Source organism: Apodemus sylvaticus, chromosome 10 (assembly GCF_947179515.1).
Source record: "Apodemus sylvaticus chromosome 10, mApoSyl1.1, whole genome shotgun sequence".
Lineage (NCBI taxonomy): Eukaryota > Metazoa > Chordata > Mammalia > Rodentia > Muridae > Apodemus > Apodemus sylvaticus.
In genome coordinates this window covers 23127172-23154778 of record NC_067481.1, presented here as the reverse complement: position 1 = coordinate 23154778, position 27607 = coordinate 23127172, and the positions used below count along the sequence as shown (strand labels likewise).

Below are 27607 nucleotides of genomic sequence, written 5' to 3'. Positions count from 1 at the left end.
TAAAGATCACACCATAGAAATAGAGATTAATGAACACCTATCAAAATCCTCAAAGAAAAATATCACAGAATAAAACCAAAACAACAACAAAGCCTCACAATGCAAAAAGAGAGACAGAGCAAAAAAGAAGAAGCAGCCAAAGCATATCAAGTCTTTTTGCTAATCTCAACGAATCAGAAATGAACAATGATAAAGGCATGGGGTGTGGGTGGGGTGGGGCTTAATAGATGTATAGAAGTGAGCACAAACTTGGCAAAGGACCAAGAAGAAAGTTTGGTTTGATTTGTTGTTTTGGTTCTCATTTTTTATTTAAGAATATGCTTTAATTGAAGAAATCAAAATGACATACCAAAAAGTAATGAGATACCAAGAAAGAAGTCATAAGAGAAAAAGTGATAAATGTCTACATCAAAAAGGAAAAGGAAGCCAAACATGGACTGTGTGTCCCTGTCATCCCAATTCTGAGGAGGGTGAAACAAGAGCATCTGGTTGAGACTAGCCCTGGATGACACAGAAACATTCATTATACCTGAAAACAAAAGCAAAAGCAACAAACAAACAAAACAAAAGGCCAAACAACAGAAGAGGAAGGGAGAAGGAAACAGAAAACTTAAGAATCTTAAAGTGGTAGGGGTGGGTTGGTTGGTTGGTTGGGTGGGTGGTTGGTTGGTTGGGTGGTTGGTTGGTTGGTTGGGTGGGTGGTTGGGTGGGTGGGTGGTTGGTTGGTTGGGTGGTTGGTTGGGTGGTTGGGTGTTTGGTTGGTTGGGTGGTTGGTTGTTTTTAAGACAGTCTGTTCCTGTGGTCTAGTCTGGCCTTAAGCTTGGGTCCTTCTGCTTCAGCCACTTGAGTGTGAAGACTGCAGGCATATATACCACACCTAACTATTTGCTTACAGATTTGCCTTTTCATTTTTATGACAGTTGCCACACGGTCCTCCAAAGATGTCATCAGTTTAAATGATCTTCAAACATACAAACCATCTGGATTCGACACACTGACATCAACCTGACAGTCACAGCCCTATGATCAAAATCTTCTTCATGATTTTAATTTTCTTCTTGATATACATTTTCTTAATAGCAAGTTTGCGTAATTTCTATCTATTAGCTGTTTCTATCAGCTCTCCTGTCTTGGGAAAACCACTCTCACACAACTGTTCTATGTACTTTAAGGTACATATGATTTTGTTCTTATATTAACACCCACACACGAACACATTCCAAGAGGGGCGGAGGAGATATAATTGGTTTTTTATTATAAGGTAACATACCGGCCAGGTCATGGAATATTGTCCCAACACACATTTCCCAAGAGTGTATAAGACTCTTAGAATGCAATTACTTTGATTAGTGTGAAATGAGCAGCTGATCATAGTCTTTAACATTTAACAGGTTTCAGAAGGAGTGGAGATAGAGCCTACCAGAGCCCAGAAACTCACAGTCAGGTTCATGAGAGCAGGCACATGTTTGTGGATGCACTTTATATTGACCCAGAAATATCTTTGGAATGCCTCTGTTGAATCTGATAAGAATAGCAAACTGGAACCCTACAGAACTGCTGTAGTCAACAGAAGGAATGACACCCAGAAGTTCCTCGCTCTGATGCAGACACTATGCAAGATAATTGCTACACTACTTATTCTTTATGATTTGTGTGATAGTATCTCCTCCAAGAGACCCTCTGATGCTACCCACTCCAGCCCTCCCTCAAACCACCCTAGCACCATGGCAGTCTGCTCATATGTTATATTAGTGTAACATATGAGCTCTTATACTATCAGAATATACATATTAGTTATATACAGTCTTCATTCTGTACACTTTCCTGGGAATGATGACAAATAAAATTGTATATATCAAAAGTATATGTGAAATTTTGGTATATGTATACATGGTGAAAAATATCACAATAACTAGTTAATATCTCCACCACATCACATGAATTATTACCATATTGTGCTGAGAATGTTTGGGATCTACTGCTTGATCAGACTTCAGTCTTGTGATGTAGTTCTGATAACTATAGTTATTGTCGCTTTTCCAGAGCTTACTCATCACACATAACGTAAACTGTATATGCTATGGTGAATACCTCCCCACTTCCCACGTCTTCCCATTTAACTATGTCTACTTCTGAACCTTAACTATTTTCAATGATGTATAAATGAGAGCATGCACTATTTGTATTTCCATTTCTGGCTTACTTTACTCCCACAGTTCCCCAGTTTTCTTCCTGTTGACACAAATGTCAGGATTCCCCATCCCTTCTCTTTGAAAGGACAATCATGTTACTAGTTCCTTTCATAAGATTCTGAACATCTAGCCCTTATTCAGCTCATTTTATCTTTTTTTTTGTGGCTCATGCAATTGTAAGCTGTACATTTTAGACGTGGGTGATTTTATTTCTTTGAATCCACATTTGTATATTACACTTCTCTCATAGAATGCTTTTCACATCAATATTACTGCCATAGTCGACCTGGCATAGATCTTCCTATCGAGTTCAGATCCCAGATTGCACATTGAATTCTCTAAAGACGATAAGAACTTGGTCTCAGGCAATATATGCTCCTGTCACCACCCAAGACTGTTAGTCAGCCCATAGTCAAAAATCAATGAGAAAAAAGTTACTGCTTTTTTTTAAAAAATAAGCTTAAAAGTAAAGTGGGAGATCTGGCTTGGGAGAAAAAAACAACTAATGATTTGGCAATTTTCTTTCATATAGAATCTGATGGAGATATAAAAATTTTATTTTCTTTATTTAGATTATAGAAATGTAAATATTTTCCCAAATAAAAAATAAATGCTAAAAATAAAGTTTACAAATGTTTGTGATACCAATAAAGCATTTACAGGGACCCAGCCTATCATAAAGAATTCCATAAAAAGGCAAGCTATGTGCAACAGCAGGAGCCTGCTCCAGTGAACTAGTGTGACACATCAGGTCATCTGACAGAATGCTACGGACATAGGCATGATGGTTCCATATGACATTGGCTTAAAAAAAATTGGCTTTAAGTAGTTGCTTGATGTCATGACCAGTGGGTGAAACATACAGTAGCAGGTAACAGGTCAGAACAATGCCAAGTGTGGTAGACAAAGGAAATAAAGAAGTCTGACAACATGTTGGTTGGCCTGGGAGTAGTGGTCAGGAATGAAATTCAACAAGATTATCCACAAAAGAGTGGGTGACAACAGGTGATCTGGAAAGGGACAGGATGGTAGCAGCTAGATTTACAGTAGCTGGACACACAGCCGCTGGACACACAGCAACTGGGGCAGCAACAGCTAGATACACAGCAACTGGAGCAGCAACAGCTGGACACACAGCAGTTGAGGCAGCAACAGCTGGACACACAGCAGCTGGGACAGCAACAGCTGGACACACAGCAGCTGGAGCAGCAACAGCTGGACACACAGCATCTGGGGCGGCAACAGCTGGATACACAGCAGCTGGGACAACAACAGCTGGACACACAGAAGCTGGGACAACAACAGCTGGACACACAGCAGCTGGGACAACAACAGCTGGACACACAGCAGCTGGGGTGGCAGTAGCTGGGATGGTAACAGCTGACGCAGCAGTGAATGGGCCTGGAGCCACTGGACACACAGCATCTGTGGCAACAGTGACAGCTAAGCTGGCAGCAGGTGGTCCTACAGCAGGTGGTCTGGCAGCCTCTCTCCTGGCAGCAGCCTTGGCCACAGCCCTGCTCAGAGCAGTCAGAGGCATGACAGGAGCTGACCATGATGGTGGAAGCTAGAGGGTTAACTTGGTTTTCAAGAGAGTGGGTTTCCTGAATTTGAGAGATTCTTATACCATTTACGCCTATCAAGAGACATCTTTATTATTATGAGTTCTGTTAAGAGATAAGAAGTTATAAAATTAGGTAATTGTAGACATTTGCTTTCAAATTTGAAGTTTCCTAAATCAACTCCTATCCCTCCCTTGTGTGCCTCATGTAAGTTTAAATCAGCAAGCAGCTTTCTCTCCCAACAATTTGTGACTGGCTGTCACTATATCCCTCCCTCACCCATGGCTCAATCTGAGTCTTCATGAGAAGTCCATGATACAGGACACATGGCAGCTGGGAAGGCAGTCGCAGAAATTGAGAGTGACTTAATTAATGGAAGTGAAACAAGTCCTGTTGTAGAATGATGGGTTTTCTTTTTCTTTTTTCTTTTTTTCTTTTTTTTTTTTTTGATCCAGAATCATTTGTTAAAAATGCTGTCATATATATATATATATATATATATATATATACACATATATATATATATGTATGTATATGTATATATATATTCTTTGTTTACAATCCAAAAGCTTTCCCCTTTCCCAGTTCCCCCCTCCCCATATGTCCCATAAGTCCTCTTCTCTCCATCCATTCTCCTATCTTTCCCCCTCCCTTTTCTCTGTCCTGGTATTCCCCTACAATGCTGGATCAAGCCTTTCCAGGATTATGGCCCTCTTCTTCCTTCTTCATGGGAATCATTTGATATGCTAATTGTATCTTCAGTATTCAGAGTTTCAGGGCTAATTAATATCCACTTATCAATGATTGCATTCCATGTGTATTCTTTTGTGATTGCGTTACCTCGCTTAGGATGATATTTTCCAGTTCCAACCATTTGCCTAAAAAATTCATGAATTCATTGTTTTTAATTGCTGGATAGTACTCCATTGTGTATATATACCACATTTTCTGTATCCATTCCTCCACTGAGGGACATCTGGGTTCTTTCCATCTTCTGGCTATTATAAATAAGGCTGCTATGAACATAGTGGAGCATGTGTCCTTATTGCATGCTGGGGAATCCTCTGAGTATATGCCCAGGAGAGGTATAGCAGGGTCCTCCAGAAGTGTCATGTTGTAGAATGATGGGTTTTCAAAGAGGACCAGTCACTGCTGAGAATGACTGCTGAGCCACAAGGAAGAGAGAGGCTCTAGGTGCAGCCTGGGGACTGGGGAGTTGAGGAATGGAATTCCACCCAATGTCTATGGCTATGTTTTCTTTCAACATTAGCATGTCAGATGGGTGGGACCACCCTGCAGATCAAAGCCCTCCTTTCCCAAATAAACCAACTGACAGAACATTCAGTAGTATAACATGGCATCCTGTATTTAAAAAGAAAATACCCAAGCTATTCTAGGAAGATGTTTAGGAAAGGCGATGACTTTCTCTTCTCATTCCACGCCTATTCAATGCTGACAGTAAGAGTAAGTTCTAGCTCCGCGGTGCTGATGCTCGCCTTTAATCCTAGCACTTGGGCAGCAGAAGCAGGCAGATCTCTGAGTTCTAGTCCAGCCTGATCTATAAAGCGAGTTCCAGAACAGCCAGAACTACACAGAAAAACCTTGTCTTGAAAAATTAACAACAAAAAATTAATATGTTCTAATGCCCACCTTCTCAAGAAGATGAAAGAGGAGTTGACATGACAATTGGCTTTGCCCATTACAGATACTGACAGTTACAAGATCATTAGTATGACAATCAAACTTCTCAGAAGCAGAAATCCAACAGCCTTTCTAGACTCAACTCCCCACTGCCCTGGCCACAAGGATTATCACTTCCCATTCTTAATGGCTTTCCATTAGATCTGCCTTTTGGCTCTAAATGCCAGCACGGCTGCCTACCACGTTACTGGCTCTCCCCTTTGATCCTACACTATTGCTATCATTGCCAGAAGAATAAGCTTGCCCATTCTAGAATTTCTTAGCGTTTTACAGGTCTTTCCCTTACAATAACTATTCTATTAACTTTATTTTGATCCAGTATCTGTTTTCCAGTAGAAGCAGCCTCAGACAGAACAAGTAAAGCCAGCAAAGTAGCTTCAAGAGGCATTTTGTTTTTTCCCTGAGTATAGGATCAAGCCCACCAGAGCTTTAACAGATTTTGTAGGATCTAAAAATGTACCAAAAGTACATATTCAGAGCACGACTTTCAAACACAACCTAAGTCCTTCTTTCTTGCAACTTTTAAATCGTGTTTGATTTCATTTTATTTATTTGTGTGCATGAGTGTTTGTGTAGGAAATGCACATACATGCCATTGCATGTGTGTGGAGGACAGAGGACAACTTGTGGGAGTCAGTTCCCTCCTTCCGCCCTTCCACCACCTAAGTCCCAGTTTTGGCAGCAAGCACCTTAGCCCTTGAAGCCATCTTGCTGGCCTCTTTTGTGCAACGTTTTCCTTGCCTGCTATTTAAACTCTTCCCTCAAGTCCCTTCTGGAGTTATCCACACAGCCCACCACTAACAGCATCCTTGCCTGCTAATGGCTCATTTAACCCAGGGTCATTACTGGGACGGCGACTGGGGAGTCGGCAGCACTGTCCATCTTCTGCTATTTTTTCGCCAGGACTGCTAATTGCTTGGCTCATTTTTCTCTTTTCATTGTAAGAATGTAAATAATCCTTGGCCGCAGCCACCAGCACCAGTACTTCCTCCTCCTTTTCCTCCTCTTCCTCCTCCTTTTTCTCCTCTTTTTCCTCCTCCTCTTCCTCCTCTTCACCCTCCTGCTTTTTCTCTCTTTTGATCCTATAAGTCTGTGCGTAGTACTTTCCTAGCATTTACTAGCCTTTAACTAACCTTATTTATAAACATTTTTAAATCCTTCCATATAAGCGTTCTTCAAGAAGTTTTCCCCAATACATCCCATCTGGCTAGGTTGTGCCTTTTATTCCTAAGGCCTTATTTCAAAAACCAAACTGTGTGTTCCTTGTAGGAAGCTACTGGTCTTCAGGTGTCTTATTATCCTCAGCGTTCAGTGGCTCTGTGAGCTCACCTATCATTTTATGAATTGAAAGGAAAATTATTGTTAATGAAAAAAGATAAGTCACACTGTTTTGAAATATAGTCCTTTTATCATATGTATAATAGATTATATGTCCAAAATCAGTTCTTCTCTGTTTTGACTTGACATATAAAATTGTATGTATTTATGAGGTACTATGTGATGTTTTATATGTGTATGAATGATGCACTGTTTAAATGAATCATCAACTGAGTTAATATATTTACATCTGCAAATACATATTATTTCCTGCTGGTGAAAACATCCAATATCCTTTGTTCTAGGTATTTTTGAAATGTAAATTATTAATCATCTACAGCAACTTTAGTATTTGAACACTAGAACTATTTAATTTTTAAAGATTTACTTATTTATTTATTTATTTATTTATTTATTGTGGTATTTTGCCTGCATGTTCTTAAGTATACCAAGTGCCTGCCTGGTGCCTCTGGAGGCCACATGAGGGTGATGGATCTCCTACTGTGAGCAACCATCTGGGTACTGGGAATTGAACTGAGGTCTAAAGAGCAACCAGAGTTTCTAAGCACTGAGCCATCTCTCCAGCCCTAGAACTCTTTCATCTCATTGTTTTATAGCATGTTAACCAGACATTCGTCACCTCTGTCTCTCTATTCTCCCCAGCATCACGGAGTCACTTTTCTACTCCCAGCTTCTATGAGATGGTTTCTTTTAGATTCTACCTTTGAGTGATAACATGTGTATTTTCTTTCTGGATCTGGTTAATTTTTACTTCATAACATCTTCCAATCCTATTCAATTCTATGTTGTCACAAATTACAAAACTCCACCCATTTTATGAAAAAAACAGCATTCCATTATGTATAAGGTGTTTAATTGACCACGCATCAGTTGATAGGCATAGGCTAATTCTGCTTCCCAGCCATTGTGAATAATCCTGCAATAAATGTGGGGCTATGAATACCTCTAATATAGTAGGAAAACCAGTTTCCTTCCTGGTCACAGAGACTCAAACATCTTTTCACCTTGGAAGGAATAGTACTAGAAAATAAACTTTCTTAAGATAAGTGAAGAAAGATATATGTATATATATTTATGATATAAGACAATATTTATTGAAGAATAATTTAACACAGAATGGTAAAGGCCAAGGAAAGGATGACAGTGGAGATTTAAGAGATATGATCAGCTGCACCATGTAGCCAAGACAGGCATGTAGAGGTGAGATCCTTTGGAAATATGAGCACTCTCTTCTGCCAGTTTCTTACTGTTGTCAAGACAACAAAAGTAGAAGCCATTTAATACATGGAAAAGTTAACATGGATGAAAAGGTTAGATTATTGTGACTATGGCTGCCTTGAGGTTGGTAGTTAGAGAGGAAATTTAGCAAGAGGGGCCACAGCAAGTTGTACGGCAGCAAGTGGTCTGACAGCAAACTGGACGGCAGCAGCTAGACACACCACAGCTGGGGCGGCAGGTGGTCTGACAGCAGATTGGGCGGCAACAGCTGGACACTCCACAGCTGGGGCGGCAGGTGGTCTGGCAACAGACTGGGCGGCAACAGCTGGACACTCCACAGCTGGGGCGGCAGGTGGTCTGGCAGCAAACTGGGCGGCAACAGCTGGACACTCCACAGCTGGGGCGGCAGGTGGTCTGGCAGCAGACTGGGCGGCAACAGCTGGACACTCCACAGCTGGGGCGGCAGGTGGTCTGGCAGCAGACTGGGCGGCAACAGGTGGTCTGGCAGCTGGGGCGGCAGCAGCTGGACACACAGCAGCTGGGGCGGCAGCAGGTGGTCCTGCAGCAGGTAGTCTGGCAGCAGCTGGGCTGGCAGCAGTTCTCCTGGCTGGGACTTTGATCACAGCCCTGCTCAGAGCAGACAGAACCACAACAGGAGTTGACCATGATGTCAGAGGTGGAGGGTCTGAGTAGATTTCCAAGAGAGTGAGTTTCTCAAATATGTGAGTCTCCCTATTCCCTGCCCTCTTTTATACCCTGATGCAGTTACCAGGGTAAGGGTCATTTCCTTGTTTTTGTTTCTCTTAATAGATAAAGAGTTACCAAATTGGTTAATTATGGAAGACTCTATGTAAATGTTAGATGGAATGCATTCTTTTCTTTCTTGGGTCAGGGTTTATCAAATCCAGTCTTTTCTCTTGAGTCACCCCTTTGGTTTCCTTATGAGTATCATCGAATTTCAAAGGTTTCTATTCTGGCTCATCTGACCTATAGTCATAAGATGACAGCAAACTAAATCCAACATCCCATGTGTCACTGTGAAACCTCATACTAACCTGCAGTGGGTCTATGCCTCTTGTATCCAAAGACTCTTTGAAAAATAAACTATTAAAGTACTAGAAGAAAGTTTGAAATAAGATTTTAGGGATAATGAATTTGTGACATTGGCATAAGGACCATACCATGTTGATATTTCTCAAGAAGAGAATTTGGAATGGAAACAGTATAGGAAGGAACACAGGAATGCCCATGACCTTTCTTAATTTCTAGAGAATAGATAGGGTGAATGATGTTTATATATCTCAGTTTTTCTGAAAACAAGCAACATTGTTGTGGTTTTGACAATCTTAAACATGCTGGGCCATGAAGCAGGCTTCTCTGCTGAACTGTAAACTCATAACTCTGTATTATTGTGTTGTTGTTTGTACTATTGTATTATATTATATCATACATTTTTGTATTACTGCTAAGGAACTGCAATAATAAAACTGAACCTTTTGTGCACACTGTACTCAAGTCCTTGGCTGTCTTGGCTCCTTACTTTCTCCATTCAGTTCTTAAGCTATTTTCTGGTGGTGCTGTCTAACTCCATTGTACTGAGGTAGAAGAAAAACTGCATATTATTCCTACTGTTGAGATCTTCATTGTAGCCTGATATCCTTTATAAATAGTCTTCTATATGAAAGCAATGGAAATGCAGATTGTTAGGCATAAGTTGAGATAGATGGCAACCAGACATTGCATCTAAGATGATAGCAATTCTATTCAAATTTTCTATATTCTATTCTTTGTCTTAAAATAATTATTCATAAAGGAAGTTTTCTGAGAGTCTGAGTCCAGGTTGACATTTTATCATTCTCCTATGGATTTATCATAGTTATTTTGAAAATGGGCCAAGGACTTTTAAAAACATGAGATCTGACTTTTTGGAGATGTGAAAAATGTATTGCAAGGAAGTCATTATGAAAGTTAAAGCTAGTACGTGTGTGTAGCCTTAGCATATTGATCTGATTGAACCAAATGCCATGATCATTTATTTCTTTGGAAACAACCAGCCTTCTCTGAGCAAAGGAAGAAAAATGATATAGCTCAATATCTCTTCTGCCTTTTAGGTAATAATTCCTTTAATTAAAATATAAATATTAATCTGTCATCTAATTATCTCCCAGCTTGTCTTGGCTTCTCTACATTTGCATGTAAATACATTAAAGAGTTGAAAAATTATTTCAATCTGCTTACTATAATATAAATGTTCTATACCAGTTATTTTCTTTGTTCATGTGACAGTGACCCAAACTTTTCTCCAAATAAATTGACAATCAGACATACTTAATGACCACAAATATTTATGAAATTAAGAGTGTTGGTATTTATTGGGACACAGTCATTCCATCACGTATGATTCCTTAAAAAGTCCAAGGCATGCCTGGGATGGTAATATTATGAACTTTGTCAATAAAGTCACATGAAACATTTGGTCATGTCTGAATGCCACAGTAATAGACATGGAATTCACTGCTTATGTGTTTTATAGTTTAAATAGTTGCTTGCAAAAATTAATTCTTAGATTAAGTATAGTGGAATATTCCTATGTTAGCACTTAGGAAGTGGAGGCAGGAAAACCAGGAGTTCAAGGCTAGACTTGACTAAATAAGTCTAGCCTGGGATACATGAGATCCTGTCTTAAAGAACCAAAACAGTATAAATTAAAAGAGCTTCTTGATGGCATCACCAGTTGCATGACAGATATAGTACTGGCTCCGTACAAGCACAGGGGTAATGAAGAAACCAAGAAAAGGGTGGCTCACTGGCAGCACGGTAGTTCCCCAGGACTGATGGACAGCCACATTGAGAAACTGGGTGACAGCAAGCAGCCTAACAACACATATTCTGCCAACATCAGTAGTGACACAGAATTATCACCAGAGGTTTTAGCCACACATAGTCCTGGTCAAAGTAGGTAAAGCTGTAAGAGGTGACCTGGGTATTCTGGGTCGAGGTTCTGTGTGACTCTCCAGGGGCATAAGATTGTCCAGTATGGAGGTCAGCATCCTGCAGCTGAGTTAGCATCATAGTGTTTGTAATTGTTTTCTGATTAGACATTCTGGTCTTGACATGCTGTCTACGCAATTATATCTGTCTTTTAAAGAGATGCTTGCATGATTTTCATTGAATAAGTTCTTCGTGTCAAGAAGTAGGAGGCCCTTTTAAATTGCAGCACCACTTCATCCAGCACCTCTTGCCCCCCCCCCTTTTTTTTTGATGTCTCATTGCTGTACATGAGTTCTTCCTCTTCCTCCAACTACTTTACTCTCTGTTCCTGAGTGAGACAGGGAAACCCAATCTCTCAAGTTTGGATGATATTTAAAGTAGATGTAAACATGGATACATTAGGGGTGGAGAGATGACTCAGTGGTTAAGAGCACTGACTACACTTCCAGAGGTCCTGAGTTCAATTCCTAGCAACCACATGGTGGCTCACAGGCATCTGTAATGGGATCCAACGCCCTCTTCTGGTGTGTCTGAAGGGAGTGACACTGTACTCATATACATTAAATAAATCTTAAAAAAACAACTTTGAAAACATGGATACATCAGATACAAAAGTCAGACCTCAGTATATAATAGTAAAATGATTGATATAAAAATCAGTATGGTAAAGTTGAAAATTATGAAGAAATAAGACTGGTAAAAGGCACATTGTTTCAAATTTAACATTTAAAATAAAAGCATTCGTTTTACTTCTTTTCCACATCAATTTTTGATCTGTTGGTCCTATCAAAAGCTGAAGTTAGTGCAACTTTTACAACTAATAAACTTTAAATTACCCTTTATTCTATGCTGGAAAACAGTACATGAAAGATCTAATAGAGACAATTGCTGGCAGTGAAAAACAGGTCTCCCCTCAGAAGCCCCGCCCCCCATGAGTCACCAGGACCCCCACCACACTGCCGGCCCAACTCCTGCAGGACCACCCATTGGAGACCAGCCCATGTGCCCAGTGGCTGCAGCACACCCTGTGCTGCCCTCCATGCTGCTGTAGCTCTTGCTGGCTGTGCAGCCACTGCCAACCTTGCTGCTGCCTGATGGCTTCAATTGTTGTGAAACATTCATGTTCCCATAGCAACCATTGAACTGCACTCTCAACTTCTTTCTATAGTATCTGAAAGACCACTGAGAGAGGTGCTCAGCTTCAGCCTGAATTTATTCTTTATTGCTTACTGACCAGCCTAACACATTGGTCCAACTGATCCAACAGTGGCCATTTATGAACTGAAGGTCCAGGAATCCAGTATTTTTTTTTCTATTCTTTTTTTTTTCTATTTTTTTATTTTCTATATTCTTTGCTTACATTCTAAATGCTTTTCCCTTTCCCGGTTCCCCCTTCCCCATAAGTTCCCTAAGCCCTCTTCTCCTCTACCCATTCTCCTATCAACCCACTCCTACTTCTCTGTAGGTGCTTCTCTACAATGCTGGAACAAGCCTTTTCAGAATCAGGGACCTCTCCTTCCTTCTTCTTGGGAGTCATTTGATATGTGAATTGTGTCTTGGGTATTCAGAGTTTCTGAGCTAATATCCACTTATCAGTGACTGTATTCCATGTGTGTTCTTTTTTGATTGGGTTACCTCACTTAGGATGATATTTTCCAGATCCAACCATTTGCCTAAGAATTTCATGAATTCATTGTTTTTAATTCATGAAGCTGAACATCTCAGCTGGTGTTCAGTATGTGCCAGAATCCTAAACAGGCAGCTTTAGTGCCAGTGAAGAAACAGACTTGTTTGCTAGCAAGTACAAGAGCAAGCTGGCCGGGAGCAAGCTTTCTTTTTCTGCCCTTCATATAGGCTGCCAGCAGCAAATGTGGTCTAGATTAAAGGTGGATACCCCTACCTCAGATGATCTGTATTAAAGGCTTATTTTTATACCTCAAAGATCCATATTAGAAGTAGATCATCCTATTTCAAATTACTTAAGAAAAAAATTCCACCCAGTTTTGCCTTTGTCTTTAGTTAATTCCAGATGGCGTCAAGAACCAAGGATAACCCTCACAAGTCCAGTCCTTGTCCATTCTCCTTATGTCATGCTTAATTTTCATATGAAAACAATAAGCAGGCCATAATTGTACCTAATATGACACAACCATCCCATGTACAATCACAAATGCATTATATAGTTTTTTTTTCTGCAGTGGGTTGTAGTGAATACAGACTCACAATGGATCATGAGTTAAAATACATGTCAATTAAGATCTCAGTCTTAAATGAGATATTATATCACCAGACCCACCCCACCCCACACTCCACCCAGGCTCAGGGAGCTTTGCAGAATAAGAGGTGGATAGAATATCTCTGCTGCAGGATGAAGAAACATGCATTGAAACAGAGGTCTTTTACTGTTGAGAATAGTTTTAGCTATCCTGGGTTTTTTGTTGTTCCAGATGAATTTGAGAATTGCTCTTTCTAACTCTATGAAGAACTGAGCTGGAATTTTGATGGGGATTGCATTGAATCTATATATTGCTTTTGGTAAGATGGCCATTTTTATTTATAACAGCCAGAAGCTGGAAAGAACCCAGATGTCCCTCAATGGAGGAATGAATACAGAAAATGTGGCATATTTACACAATGGAATACTACTCAGCAATTAAAAACAATGACTTCATGAAATTCTTAGGCAAATGGTTGGAACTGGAAAATATCATCCTAAGTGAGGTAACTCATTCACAAAAGAACACACATGGATGCAGTCACTGATAAGTGGATATTAGCCCGGAAGCTCTGAATACCCAAGACACAACTCACATATCAAATCATTCCCAAGAAGATGGAAGGAGAGGGCCCTGATCCTGGAAAGGCTTGATGCAGCATTGTAGGGGATTACCAGGACAGAGAAGTGGGAGGGGGTTGATTGGGGAAAGGACAGATGGAAGAGGGCTTATGGGACTTATGGGGAGGGGAAAACTGGGAAAGGGAAAATCATTTGAAATGTAAACAAAGAATATAAAAAATAAAATAAAATAAAATTACAAGAGAAACATTTAAAAAAAAGAAACACAAGGTCTTCTGGACAGGATGTGGCTGTCACACTCATGAAATCACAGGATCCATGATTACCTGAACAAAACTGTATCAGTCAATGATCCATCAAGGCTGGGGAAAGTCTATGAGACCCGGCCCCTCCCTGAAGAGCTATTCACAGGTAATGGTTGATGAAAGGAGGAGTGGTGTGACCACTGTTAAGTTGCCCTTGTAATTAGTCCGACCCCTGAACATATGAGCAGACTTAATTAGATGTAGTATCTCACAAAACCGACATAGGAGTAGGAGGGGACACATTGAGAAGAGTAAAGGGGTTGGTGCGAGTGGAAAGGGATAAAGGGAAAAGGAATATCACCAAAGTACTTTATAAATGTATGAAGTTGTGAAAGAATTTAAGAATGAAGATAGGGTAGCTATCCCAGCAGGCTTGCACTGTGACTTTTGAATGGCTATGAATGGGGCTGGACTGGACCGAGATCGAGAGAAGCTCTGAGCTGCTGGGGATAGTCTGTTCCTTGTCTGGGTAGATCATGATGGGTTGTCTTTAGATTCTCAATAGTTTACAGGAATACACCTCACATAGCTGTATAGGCTTTTTGCCACTAGGAAAATCATTATTGGAAAGCTAATCTCAAGAATTTGTGATGGTTGGATTAAAATGGCTACAAGCAATCATAAAACAATAGTTGTCCGAGCATTCATCTAGGTCAGAAATTGTAAGGGACAAAATATTAAAGTTTTGAAACATCACTTAAGGCAGTTATGGAAAGAGGTAGGCCATTTTTATGAGTTTGAGTACATACAGGTAATAAAACAAAGGACATAGATGTTTATTTATTACAATTGCACTGACAGGTATTATCTTCTAATGGGTATTCAGTTATTGGAAACATCGCCAGTTTATATATTTCTAAAAGTTCATTTCTGCTGGGAACTGGGAACTATGGAAGAAATCAAACCATTTTTTTTCTTTTTAAAGCCACACAATAAAGCTGCTAATGAAATCCTAATGACCTACCTCACACTGAAGTGTAGCAATATCCATAAACTGGATCACACTGAAGTTGCTCTGTGGGAGCATCTCTGGCTTCAAAGAGGCAAGCGTGCACTGTGAAGACCATTTTCTGCATGCGCACTTTATATGGTCACTTAGTGGCACTGTTTAGGAACTATGGGGTCTTAATGCTATCCTGCACAAGAATATCATTTATAGTATGCAAACCTGAGACAACGGGATTATTACAAGAAACAGCCAAGCCATTGTGTTTCATAAAAACAAAACAAAGGAAAAAACACTGAAATGTGTGCACCTAATTTCTTCTGTGGCAAACACTGACAGTTGAAACCATCAAACTGAAGAATTAATATTAAAATTTTTTGTCCGCAGTGTAAAACACACACACACACACACACAATGAACAAACAATAACCCATTACTGTTAAAGCTGGTGCAGTGAGTGCCAGCCGGTTTCTCGTTTCAGGAAAAGATTTTGTTTATTTACCAATTAGGAAAGTAAATATCTATTACTAAGGGAAATTTCAAAACACTTAATAAACAACATCTTCCTTGATGTGGGGGAATTAGCATAAACAATGACACATACAAGTTCTGTTCATTGGCCCAAATTTTGGGGGATCATATATAAAAGGCACAATAACAAAGAAAAACATAGATTTTTAGGAAACTTACCTGTGAACAGAATCCCTCCCTTCACATCCAGCATCATGACCAACTCCTGTTGCTCCTCTTGCTGCCAGCTCACCTGCTGCAGGACCACCTGCTGCAGGACCACCTGCTGCAGGACCACCTGCTGGAGACCAAGCTGTGTGACCAGCTGCTGCCAGCCCTGCTGCTGTGTGTCCAGCTGCTGCAAGCCCTGCTGCTGTGTGTCCACCTGCTGCAAGCCCAGCTGCTGCCAGCCCTGTTGCCAACCTAGCTGCTGTCAGTCCAGCTGCTGCAAGCCCTGCTGCCAACCTTGCTGTTGTGTGTCCAGCTGCTGCAAGCCCTGCTGCCAACCCTGCTGCTGTGTGTCCAGCTGCTGCAAGCCCTGCTGCTGCCAGCCCTGCTGTTGTCAGTCTAGCTGCTGCAAGCCCTGCTGCCAGCCCAGCTGCTGTATCTCCAGCTGCTGCAAGCCTTGCTGTCAGCCCTGCTGCTGTGTGTCCAGCTGCTGCCGGCCCTGCTGCAAGCCCTGCTGCTGTCAGTCCAGCTGCTGCAAGCCCTGCTGCTGCAAGCCCTGCTGTCAACCCTGCTGCTGTGTGTCTAGCTGCTGCAAGCCCTGCTGCTGCAAGCCGTGCTGCTGCAAGCCCTGCTGCCAACCCTGCTGCTGTCAGTCCAGCTGCTGCAAGCCCTGCTGCTGCAAGCCCTGCTGCCAACCCTGCTGCTGTGTGTCCAGCTGCTGCAAGCCCTGCTGTCAGCCAAGCTGCTGTATCTCCAACTGCTGCAAGCCTTGCTGTCAGCCCTGCTGCTGTGTGTCCAGCTGCTGCAAGCCCTGTTGCTGCAAGCCCTGCTGTCAACCCTGCTGCTGCCAGCCCTGCTGCTGCAAGCCCTGCTGTCAACCCTGCTGCTATGTGTCCAGCTGCTGCAAGCCCTGCTGCCAACCCTGCTGCTGTCAGTCCAGCTGCTGCAAGCCCTGCTGCCAACCCTGCTGCTGTGTGTCCAGCTGCTGCAAGCCTTGTTGCAAGCCCAGCTGCTGTCAGTCCAGCTGCTGCAAGCCCTGCTGCCAGCCCTTCTGCCTCAACCTGTGCTGCCAGCCAGCCTGCTCTGGACCTGTGACCTGCACCAGGACTTGCTACCAGCCCACATGTGTCTGTGTGCCAGGATGCCTGTCCCAAAGCTGTGGGTCCAGCTGCTGTGGGCCCTGTGGCTGTTGACCTACTTGTCATAGATCCACTAGCTACACAAACTAGCCTTCCACTATCAAACCTACCTGATAAGACACAGAAAACCAAACTCAGTGCTATTTCTCTGAAAATGAGCCTTACACTGTTTAACCACCAATCATATCATTAGATTCATGTGTTTGTTGATAAGTACACCTTTATCTGATGCTTTTCTCCTCATTCCTCTGGTTCTTAGTCAAGGCTATCGGTCATTGACCTGATACTCAGTCTCAGCCTTGGAAAATATTGCTTATTTCATTTTCAACATACAGAAGTATTTATAAAAATCGAAAAATAAAGATGGAAAGCACTCAGATAATTCCTGTATCAGTCATCCTTTCATTTCCATGTGTTTAGAATTACCATGACTCACCATGTAACACATTTGTAAAATCGTAACATTGTGTTCCTAGTTGACAAGCCATTATCTAGAGTTTATTAATAAAGTCTTCACTCAATTCTATTCTGAATTGTGTTGTGTTGTGTTTCTGTGTGTTGCTTGTCATATTGTGCCTTCTCATCTGGGCCACATCATAGACTCCGACTTAGGCAGAGACAGCACATGGGATATAGCTAAAGATAGAAAGCATCATGCAGAGAGCTGGACTGCAGTGATACTGATAATGGGCGTGGCTTAATGAAACACAGTGCTGGCTCTGAGCACTGGGGACATGTGCATGTCACCATAATCGCTGCTATGTGCCAATTACATATATGTGTGTGTGTATATATATATATATATATATATATATATATATATATATATATATATATATATATATATAAAGAACGTTGGTTCTTTGTGAGTTTCACTACAATCCCACTCGTCTCCTTGTGCCCTTGCATCCTCCTTCCACCCTTGCATCCTCCCCCACAAAAGAAAAAATATCTCCTTGTGGAACTGTAGGGTATCACAGTGTGTCCCATAGTATACTTTCTGCCCACACTTCTTTGCTTGCAAATGTTCATTGCAATGAGTCATTGGTGTGGCTCGAGGTCTCTGGCTCCCACGACACTATCAGTACTGGACCCTCACTGTGATGACTCTTCTTAGATATCCTCTTATTGCCCCGTGTGATGGCGATCCTGTCGTTTTGGAACTGTAGGACTGCCCAACTTCAAGTGTTCCAGCAGTTCATCCAAGGGATAGATGCTGGGGTGGTCCAACTCAAAGCTCTGGATCTGCTCCTGAGAGGTATCTGGGATGTTCAGTCCACCAGCTCTCTCACAGGGACCTCACTAGGGTGAGCTCTTCAGCTAGCACTTTATCAATGTTGCAGCCAGCGAGGGGCAGAGCCAGCCCTCCATCTCTCATGCTCTCAGGACTGGCTCATCCTAACCCACGCCATCAGAGCCAGTTTTACTGTGCTACCCAAGTGAAATGCAGAGCCTGCTCTCCAGAGTTTTACACCCTGTGGGACAGGGTCAGTTCTCTCACTCTTAACACTCTGGGAGCCAGTTCTCCAGCCTAACATGGGTACCAAAGAATGAGGTGGGGGAGAGAACATCTCTCCTTTCTCTGCAGCACTGTAGGGCACACAAGTTGTGGGGACAGCTCTCTATGTTCCTGCCCTAAGGGCCAGCTCACCTGTACCACCACTGTAAGGGTCAGCTGTCCTGTGGTGTCCAGATGAGGCGCATGGCCTGCTCTCCTGGGCGCTACAGCCGATAAGGGGCCAGGACATCCCTCCTGTTCTTGTGACCACTGGGCCAGCTCTACCACCTACCACAGATGGTGAGGGGTGGGAGTGGGGTGTGGAGGGCATTTCTCTGTCACCCATGCCATTCTACAGCAGAAAAGAGGCAAGACCAGCTCTCCTACACCCATGGGAGCAGCTCACCCATAATCCCCACAATGATGGACAGCTCTACTGTGTTGTCCAGGTGCGTTGGAGGCCTGGCTTTCCCTAGGGATGCAGCAGCTAAGGTGCAGGGCCAGCTGTCGAGCTCTGATACCTCAGAGCCAGCTCTTGCCATAGGTGGCAAGAGGAAAGGGAAAAGAGGGGAAGTAGGAGGGTATTTCTCCCTCACCCACGCACAGGAGATGAGTGCCAGGGCTAGCTCTCCCACACTCATACCCTCAGGGCTGGCTCACTGGGAACAACTTCAACCAGGGGCCAGTTCTACAGTACCTCCTAGGCAATGTGAGGGGGTGCTGTCCCAAATAGTGCAGCTGGTGTGTGTGTTGGGGGGAGGGGTCAGCTCTACTGTTTCACAACCTCAGGGCGAACTCGTCCATGATGCCCAAGCAATGGGTGTATCCAGATTCTGCACAGCTCCCAGACATCAACATGGACCCTAGTACTGGTGCCAGCCCAGACCAAGGACATCTGCCTGAAGCTTGGTGACAGGGCTCAGTGTCAACACAGGTCAAGACCTCACCATGCTCTTAGATGGGGTCACAGACTACTTGCATCGGGCTGTCCCTCACTACCCTGGAGTCTCTAGTTCTGTTCTGTCTCTCTTTGTTGTGCCCACTCCTTCTGCTTCTCTTTCTCTTGCATTTCTCCATCACCTACTTGCTCCTCTTAGTGGTACCTGAGACACATGAGTGTCTGGGGTAATCTCAGGTGTGGTCTTAGGAATACTATGTCCCACCCATATAATGTGACACTAGACAAAAGTCATCTCAGGCATGTTCTGCTCACTCAGGTCTGTGCGGCAGGACTAAGGTTATCTCAGGCTAGCTCCCTATCTGGGTCCCCTGGTACAGGACTAGTGCTCATCTGGGGCTCCCTCCCTGACTGGGCCCAACTACCTTTTCTTAATGAAACCTCCCTCAGTTCACCCCAACACTTTAGTAACCATTAACCACTGAGCAAATGAGCCAGTTTTAGAGGCTAAGAAAGCCATGTAAACCTTTTATTCCCTTGACTAAAAAGTCATTGATAATGACTTTTAAGCATTTTTCATCCAGAGTGTACTTGCTACTGTCCCAGGCTTTTTAAAAGCTTTTCAACAGTGTTGGGGGGGGGGGAGACGAAAAGAGAGAGAAAAAAAAGAGAGAGAGAGAGAGAGAGAGAGCAGGAGGGAGGGATCAGAGAACAAGTTGTGAGAGTTGGTTTTCTCCTTCATCTTGTGTCTCCTGGGGCACAATCTCAGGTTTGGAGCAGGCACTTTTTCCTGGTGAGGCATCTCAGGATTTCAATGTGAGAAGATCACCTAGAAATTGTTAGTCTTTTATAGATTGCATAATTTATGCCCCCATTCTTACGGTTACTAGTACAAATTGCCATCTAAGGAAAAGTTAACTTGTGATAACACTGGTGAGAAAAAAGTAAATATTTTTAATATTCTGAATGAAAAGGGCCAACAGTCTATGGATTTCCAGAGAATGCTCTGTAAATTGAGATAGAAAGTACTTAGAGTAGTCTCTATTGCACATGAGCTACAAAAATGTAAACCAGGTGAACTAAGACTTAAAATTAACTTTAAATAAAACTTGAAACTCAGCAAGGTAGTGGTGGCACATGCCTTTAATTTCAGCATTCAGGAGAAAGAGACAGGTGGATCTCTGAGTTCAAGACCTGCCTGCTCTACACAGCCAGGGAGGTAGGACAGCCAGGGTGACACAGAGAAACCCTGTCTCAGAAAACAACAGACAATCACACAAACAACCCATAAAACTCATAAAAAAATAGACAAACATCTCTTATATCTTGAGGAAAGACTTAATTAATTGATTGATTAATATTTTAATCACTATTTTCCCTCCTTCCTTCCTCTCAGTCCTTCAGCCCTACCTTACCTCTCCCAAAACTGCTCCTCCTTTCTTTTCTTCCAAAAAGGGGGAGGCCTCCCATGGATATCAACAAGTAAGACAAGGCACATCTTCTATTGAGGCTATACAAGGCAGTGAAATAGGGGGAAAGGGTCCCAAAGGCAGGCGACAGAGTCAGAGACGGCCCCTGCTCCCACTGTTAGAAGTCCCACATGAAGACCAAGCTACACAACTGTGTCACGTGTGCAAAGGGCCCAGGTCAGCCCCACGCAGGCTCCCTGGTTGGTGGGTCAGTCTCCTTCAGCCCCTGTGGACCCAGGTTAGTTGATTCTGTGGGGTTTTCTTGTGGTGTCTTGACCCCTATGACTCCTAAAATGAGGAAGGACAAGATTTCATCTCCAAGAAAAGCAGCCAATTTGACTGCTAACATGTAGCACCTATAATCATCTGAGACAATAACAGAAAACTGAAAAAACTAGTTATAAACTATGCAGTATTTAGGAAACACAGAAATAAACATATATGACACAAATGATAAAGCAATGGCCAGTCTGCATAGAACAGGAAAGTGCACATATGAAGAGTTCTTTTGTATCCATTTTAACAGTTCCACATTTGCATGACTCACCTAACCCATGGTGGCTTCTCTAGAGGTTCCCCTCCGACCCCAAACTCAGGAAACCGAAACTCCACCTATATCTCTTCTGCCCAGCTATTGGCTGTTATCATCTTTATTTACCAATCAGAAATACCTTGTGGACAGGGTCACTTGGGTCTGCGTGCAGACTCCAGGTTTGGGGGCCCACATTTAATATTACACTAGGCAGCAAGACCAAACTTCAATAAGAGCCCTGCCCCTCTGTCCAGGGCTCAGGCTCCCTCCATGCTGTACATAAGAAACACAATGAGGCTCTGTGTTGTTGTGTAGTGGGTGCCCTCCATCTGAGCAAGTGCAGGACAGTGGATCCCATCTTCACTGCATCTGTCTGTTCTTTCTTCATTTCCCATCACCCCAGCCAAGTCAAGACCCAGAACATGACACAGTATGTTTGAGTCCTCATTCTTTGGAATTACTGAGCCTCTTTAGATAGTTCTCAACACATAATATTCAATTCATGTAGTCATCTCTTATCTGTGGCTTCACTACCAATATATTCAATCCACTTAGATGAAGATTTTATTTCAGAAAAACCAATGTAACTGTACTGAATTATTATTCTATGAACGACTCAGTGGGATGATACATAAATAACACTTATATTTTATAAGATGCTGATGAGGTCAACCCAGTAGTAAAAAAAAATGCCTTTTTACTTTTTAAATTTTTGTACCATTGATAACCCACTAAGCCTACTTAGAGCTTATTACATGCACATGTGTTTGGACCTGTCCACTGGGTCATGGGAAATCTCTCAGTGGCCATACATTTTGAATAGAATGACTCCCCTACCTCCCCCCACACACATACACATCAGCACCTGTCAACTGCCAGAAGTTCACCAGGAAGAGATGAGAGTCAAGAAGTCCCTCTGAATTTGGGATGGAATTTGGCTGCTTTGATGGTGTGCTGGTCATGTGCAGGTAGCCACAGCTGGGATGAGTTCATGATGTTTGTGACCACATCAAGTTCAGAAGTTTGTGTTACACAGTCCTCTGCCCCTTCCTCCTTCGCTGTATGTTCCTTCAACTTTGGGATGGAATGGTGATATTACAAACAAACTTTGGAGATCAATATTGTATCTATAAAACTATTTTTAAAAAACGACCTACTAATGTTGTTCAAAACACAATGTGTAGTTCAGAAATTTCACTCCAAAATTATATGAAAAATGCTAGAAGATGTAGACACATCCCTGATTCACCCAAGCTTAAATGATGGAAATATGTCTGTCAGCAAAGAAAAGCATTAATAAAATTTTATGCCATCCTCCAATGATTTCAATAATAATGAACAAATGATCACCATAGGCAATGAGTCTACAAATCACAAAGAAATTTGAGCAAAGGAAAACAAATAATACGTGGTACACGATTTTACTTTTAAGAGAGATCAACACTTGACAAACTGACACACATCCTGGTTGCCTTAGGAAGAAGAGCAGAGGCAATACCATGGTGACAGCCACCAGGTCGGCCACTGTTTCCTGACCTGAGTGATGGACCCGCTCTGTCTTTATCATATTCAGTCAAGCTATGTATAAAAGTGCATTATTTTTCTGAAAACATATTCATGATTTAATTTCTTTTAAGCAAAAGTATATGGATTCATCTCACAGAATTTGATTTCCTCATTCCGTAAAGACAATGTGCTGATTGGGGTGTATGACCTCTGTTTCCTGGTGCTGCCACAAAAAGAATAAAGATCTAAAATGACTGATGTTTTCTAGGTCCTTGAGTCCACGTTCTTTACTGTTCCACATTTGGATTTATTTTCGTATGAAAAGGGCTGGAGAAGCCTCCTCTACACATATATCTTCTAATAAAGCTGATATAACACGTTTGCTGCCTCTTGTAGTCTGGAATAAGCAGGCTTCTCTGAGGAGCAGGCTTGGACCCAGACATGGAGAGAGTGTGACACTGTGAACACATCAGTAATGCTACCCTTTCCCCTAATCTGTATACAGCCAAAGATACAAGATGAAGGAGAAAGGTGACTCCTTGCTGTGGCCACAGCAATTGTCACTTTGCCATGACATGAGCAAAAATGACACTGATGAGGACATGCAAACAATCTCCACAATTAGTTATTTAAAGAAAATTGTCAAGGATTTGTAATATATTGAACGACTTCCTCCTTGGAGTATTTCCCCATGAGCCATTCATTAGAAACAAACAACAACAAGGAAAATTCCTGTTATCTCCAGGGTATAAAAAGCCCCAGGTGTGAAACAGTTGTCAGAATCTCAGAAACTCCTGTGAACAGAACCCCTCCCTCCACATCCAACACCATGACCAACTCCTGCTGCTCCCCTTGCTGCCAGCCCACCTGCTGCAGGACCACCTGCTGCAGGACCACCTGCTGGAGACCAAGCTGTGTGACCAGCTGTTGTCAGCCCTGCTGCCAGCCCAGCTGCTGTGGCTCCAGTTGCTGCCAGCCCTGCTGTCAAACCACCTGCTGCAGGACCTGCTTCCAGCCATGCTGTGTGAGCAGCTGCTGCCGCACACCCTGCTGCCAGCCCTGCTGCTGTGTGAGCAGCTGCTGCCAGCCCTGCTGCCAGCCATGCTGCCAGCCCAGCTGCTGCCAGCCATGCTGCAAGCCCAGCTGCTGTATCTCCAGCTGCTGCCAGCCATGCTGCAAGCCCAGCTGCTGTATCTCCAGCTGCTGCCAGCCATGCTGCAAGCCCAGCTGCTGCCAGCCCAGCTGCTGTATCTCCAGCTGCTGCCAGCCCTGCTGCAAGCCCAGCTGCTGTCAGTCCAGCTGCTGCAAGCCCTGCTGCCAGCCCTTCTGCCTCAACCTGTGCTGCCAGCCAGCCTGCTCTGGACCTGTGACCTGCACCAGGACTTGCTACCAGCCCACATGTGTCTGTGTTCCTGGATGCCTGTCCCAAGGCTGTGGGTCCAGCTGCTGTGAGCCCTGTGGCTGTTGACCAACTTGTCCCAGATCCACTAGCTACATATACTAACCTCCCACTATCAAACCTACCTGACAGACACAGAAAACCAAACTCAGTGCCATTTCTCTGAAAATGATCCTTACACTGTCTAACCACCAGTCATCTCATTAGCAGATTTGTGTGTTTGCTTATGAGCACAGCTTCATCCAGTGCTTTTCTCCTCATTCCTCTGGTTCTTAGTCAAGGCTATCTGTCATTGACCTGAATGCACAGTCTCAGCCTTGGAAAAATTGCTTATTTCATTTTCAACATATAGAAACATTTATAAAATCAAAAGAAGGAAAGCACTCGTATATTTCCAGTATTAGTCATCCTTTTATTTCCATATGTTTAGAATTACCATGACTCATCCTGTACCTCATTTGTAAATCATAGCATTGTGTCAACAAGCTATTATCTAGAGTTTACTAATAAAGTCTTCACTCGATTGTATTCTGAATCGTGTTGTGTTGTCTCTGTGTGTGACTTCTCATATTGTGCCATCTCATCTGAGCCACATCATTGTCTCCCACTTGGGCAGAGACAGCACCTGGGATGCAACTAAATATAGAAAGCATCATCTAGAGTGCTGGACTTCCCAGCTGCAGGTTTGCCCTGATAATGGGCGTAGCTTAATGAAACACAGTGCTGGCCCTGAGCACTGGGAACCTGTGCATCTCACCATTCTCACGGTCATTTGCCAATTACCTTTTGTTTTCTCTTCTTTTCATTCATATACATGTGCATGTGTATGTGCGTGTGTGTGTGTATATATATAACTTTTTATTGGTCCTTTGTGAATTTTACATCATGCACTCTGATCGCACTCATCTCTGTTTGCCCTTCTATCCTTTGCATCCTCCCCCACAAAAGAAAAAAAATCTCCTTGTGGAAGCTGTAGGGTATCACAGTGTGTCCCACAGTATACTTTCTGCCCACACTTCTTTGCTTGCAAATGTTCATTGCAATGAGTTGGTGTGGCTTGAGGCCTCTGGCTCCCACGACACTATCAATATTGAACCCTCACTGGGATGACTCTTCTTAAATATCCTCTTATTGCCCCGTGTGATGGAGATCCTGTCGTTTTGGAACTGTAGGACTGCCCAACTTCAAGTGTTCCATCAGTTGATCTAAGGGATAGATGCTGGGGTGGTCCAACTCAAAGCCCTGGATCTGGGCCTGAGAGGTATCTGGGATGTTCAGTCCACCAGCTCTCTCACAGGGACCTCACTAGGGTGAGCTCTCCAGCTAGCACTTTATCAATGTTGCAGCCAGCGAGGGGCAGAGCCAGCTCTCCTCCTCTCATGCTCTCAGAACTGGCTCATCCTAACCCACGCCATCAGAGCCAGTTTTACTGTGCTACCCAAGTGAAATGCAGAGCCTGCTCTCCAGAGTTTTACACCCTGTGGGACAGGGTCAGTTCTCTCACTCTTAACACTCTGGGAGCCAGTTCTCCAGCCTAACATTGGTGCCAAAGAATGAGGTGGGGGAGAGAACATCTCTCCCTTCTCTGCAGCCCTGTAGGGCACACAAGTTGTGGGGACAGCTCTCTATGTTCCTGCCCTAAGGGCCAGCTCACCTGTACTACCACTGTAAGGGTCAGCTATACTGTGCTGCCCAGGTGAGGTGCACGGCCTGCTCTCCTGGGTGCTATAGCAGATGAGGGGCTGGGATAGCTCTCCTGTTCTTGTGACCACTGACTGGGCCAGCTCTCCCCCTGCCATAGGTAGTGAGGTGTGGAGGTGCGATGTGGAGGGCATTTTTCTGTCACCCATGCCATTACACAGCAGAAAAGAGGCAAGACCAGCTCTCCTCTCTTACACCCATGGGACCAGCTCACCCATAAGGCCCACAGCTAGGGACAGCTCTACTGTGCTGTCCAGGTGAGCTGGAGGCCTGGCTTTCCCTGGGGATGCAGCAGGTGAGGCATAGGGCCAGCTGTTGAGCTCTGGTGACCTCAGAGCCACCTCTTCTGCCTGCCACACATGGCAAGGGGCAAGTAGGAAAGAGAGTATCTCTCCCTCACCCATGCACAGGAGATGAGTGCCAAGGCTAGTTTTCCCACACTCACACCCTCAGGGCTAGCTCACCGGCAACTCCTGCAACCAAGGGCCAGTTCTCCAGTACATCCTGGGCAATGTGAGGGGATTCTGACCCACATACTGCAGCTGGTGTCTGTGTGGAAGTCAGTTTTCCTGCTTTCACAACCTCAGGGCAAACTCTCCCTGATGCCCAGGCAAGGGGTGTGGCCAGGTTCTTCACAGCTCTGACATCAACATGGCCCCTGGTACTGGTGCCAACCCAGACCAAGGACATCTGCCTGAATCTTGGTGATAGCCCACAGTGTCAACACAGGACAAGACCTCACCATGGTCTTAGGAGGCATCACAGACTGCTTACATTGGGCTGGCCCTCTCTACCCTGGAGTCTCTAGTTCTTCCTCTCTTCACTGTGCCCACATTCTTCTGCTTCTTTCTCTTGCATTTCTCTACTGCTTACTTGTTCCTCTAAGCACTGCCTTGGAATTCTGGGTATCTGGGGTCATCTCAAACGTGGTCTAAGTAATACTATGTCCCACCAATGCAATGTGACACTAGACAGAAGTCATCACAGGAATGGTCTTCCCACTCAGGTCTGTGTGGCAGGACTGAGGTTATTTCAGGCTAGCTCCCTATCTGGGTCTGCTGGTGCAGGACTAGTGCTCATCTGGGGCTCCCTCACTGCCTGGGCACAACTACCTTTTCTTAACTGTGTTCACCCCAGCACCTTAGTAACCATTAACCACTGAGCAAAAGAGCTAGTTTTAGAACCCTAGAAAGCCACATAAACCATTTATTCCCTTGACTAAAGAAGCCATTGATGATGAGTTTTAAGTATTTTTCAGTCATGGTGACTTGATTTTAAAAGCAAGTCTCACTTCTTGAGATCTTTGTATATATTGGATGTTAGGCCTCTGTCAGATGTAGGGTTGGGGAATATCCTTTCCCAATTTGATGGTTGCCATTTTGTCCTTTTAACAGTGTCCTTTGCCTTACAGAAACTATGAGGTCCCATTTGTCAACTCTTAATCTTAGAGCATAAGCTATTGGTGATCTGTTCAGGAACTTTTCCCCCTGTGCTCATGTCCTCTAGGGTCTTCCCCAGTTTCTTTTCTATTAGTTTCAGTGTGTCTGGTTTTACATGGAGGTCCTTGATCCACTTGGAGTGAACTTTAGTACATGGAGATAAGAATGAATCAATTCCCATTCTTCTGCATGCTGACCTCCAATTGAACCAGTACCATTTGTTGAAAAGGCTATCTTTTTTCCACTGGATGTTTTTGGCTTCTTTGTGGAAGATCAAGTGACCATAGGTGTATGGGTT

At 43.4% G+C, this 27607-nt stretch overlaps 4 protein-coding genes across 7 annotated transcripts; 2 read left to right on the top strand and 2 right to left on the bottom strand.

Moving 5' to 3' along the window:
* Window positions 1–3169: 3169 nt before the first annotated feature.
* On the bottom strand, window positions 3170–3748 carry LOC127693671 (keratin-associated protein 4-3-like). The gene is made up of 2 exons (XM_052194698.1): window positions 3642–3748; window positions 3170–3557 (listed from the first exon to the last, which is right to left on the bottom strand). The coding sequence occupies exons 1-2, from the start codon at window positions 3746–3748 to the stop codon at window positions 3170–3172; spliced, it is 495 nt and encodes a 164-aa protein (XP_052050658.1).
* A 4407-nt stretch (window positions 3749–8155) lies between these two features.
* LOC127694841 (keratin-associated protein 4-1-like) lies at window positions 8156–8677 on the bottom strand. 2 transcript variants are annotated; one of them, XM_052196558.1, is made up of 2 exons: window positions 8495–8677; window positions 8156–8368 (listed from the first exon to the last, which is right to left on the bottom strand). In XM_052196558.1, exons 1-2 carry the CDS (start codon window positions 8675–8677, stop codon window positions 8156–8158), a joined length of 396 nt encoding a protein of 131 aa, XP_052052518.1. The 2 variants fall into 2 exon arrangements, with proteins under 2 accessions (XP_052052518.1, XP_052052517.1); XM_052196557.1 differs by having other exon boundaries at window positions 8156–8677.
* Window positions 8678–15775: 7098 nt separating this feature from the next.
* Window positions 15776–16921, top strand: LOC127694834 (keratin-associated protein 9-9-like). Of its 2 annotated transcripts, none has more exons than XM_052196544.1 (3): window positions 15776–15907; window positions 16055–16306; window positions 16679–16921. In XM_052196544.1, the coding sequence occupies exons 1-3, from the start codon at window positions 15776–15778 to the stop codon at window positions 16919–16921; spliced, it is 627 nt and encodes a 208-aa protein (XP_052052504.1). The 2 variants fall into 2 exon arrangements, with proteins under 2 accessions (XP_052052504.1, XP_052052505.1); XM_052196545.1 differs by having other exon boundaries at window positions 15971–16207.
* A 6678-nt stretch (window positions 16922–23599) lies between these two features.
* Window positions 23600–24238, top strand: LOC127694831 (keratin-associated protein 9-7-like). 2 transcript variants are annotated; one of them, XM_052196542.1, is made up of 2 exons: window positions 23600–23839; window positions 23909–24238. In XM_052196542.1, the coding sequence occupies exons 1-2, from the start codon at window positions 23600–23602 to the stop codon at window positions 24236–24238; spliced, it is 570 nt and encodes a 189-aa protein (XP_052052502.1). The 2 variants fall into 2 exon arrangements, with proteins under 2 accessions (XP_052052502.1, XP_052052501.1); XM_052196541.1 differs by having other exon boundaries at window positions 23600–24238.
* The last annotated feature ends 3369 nt before the right edge of the window (window positions 24239–27607 follow it).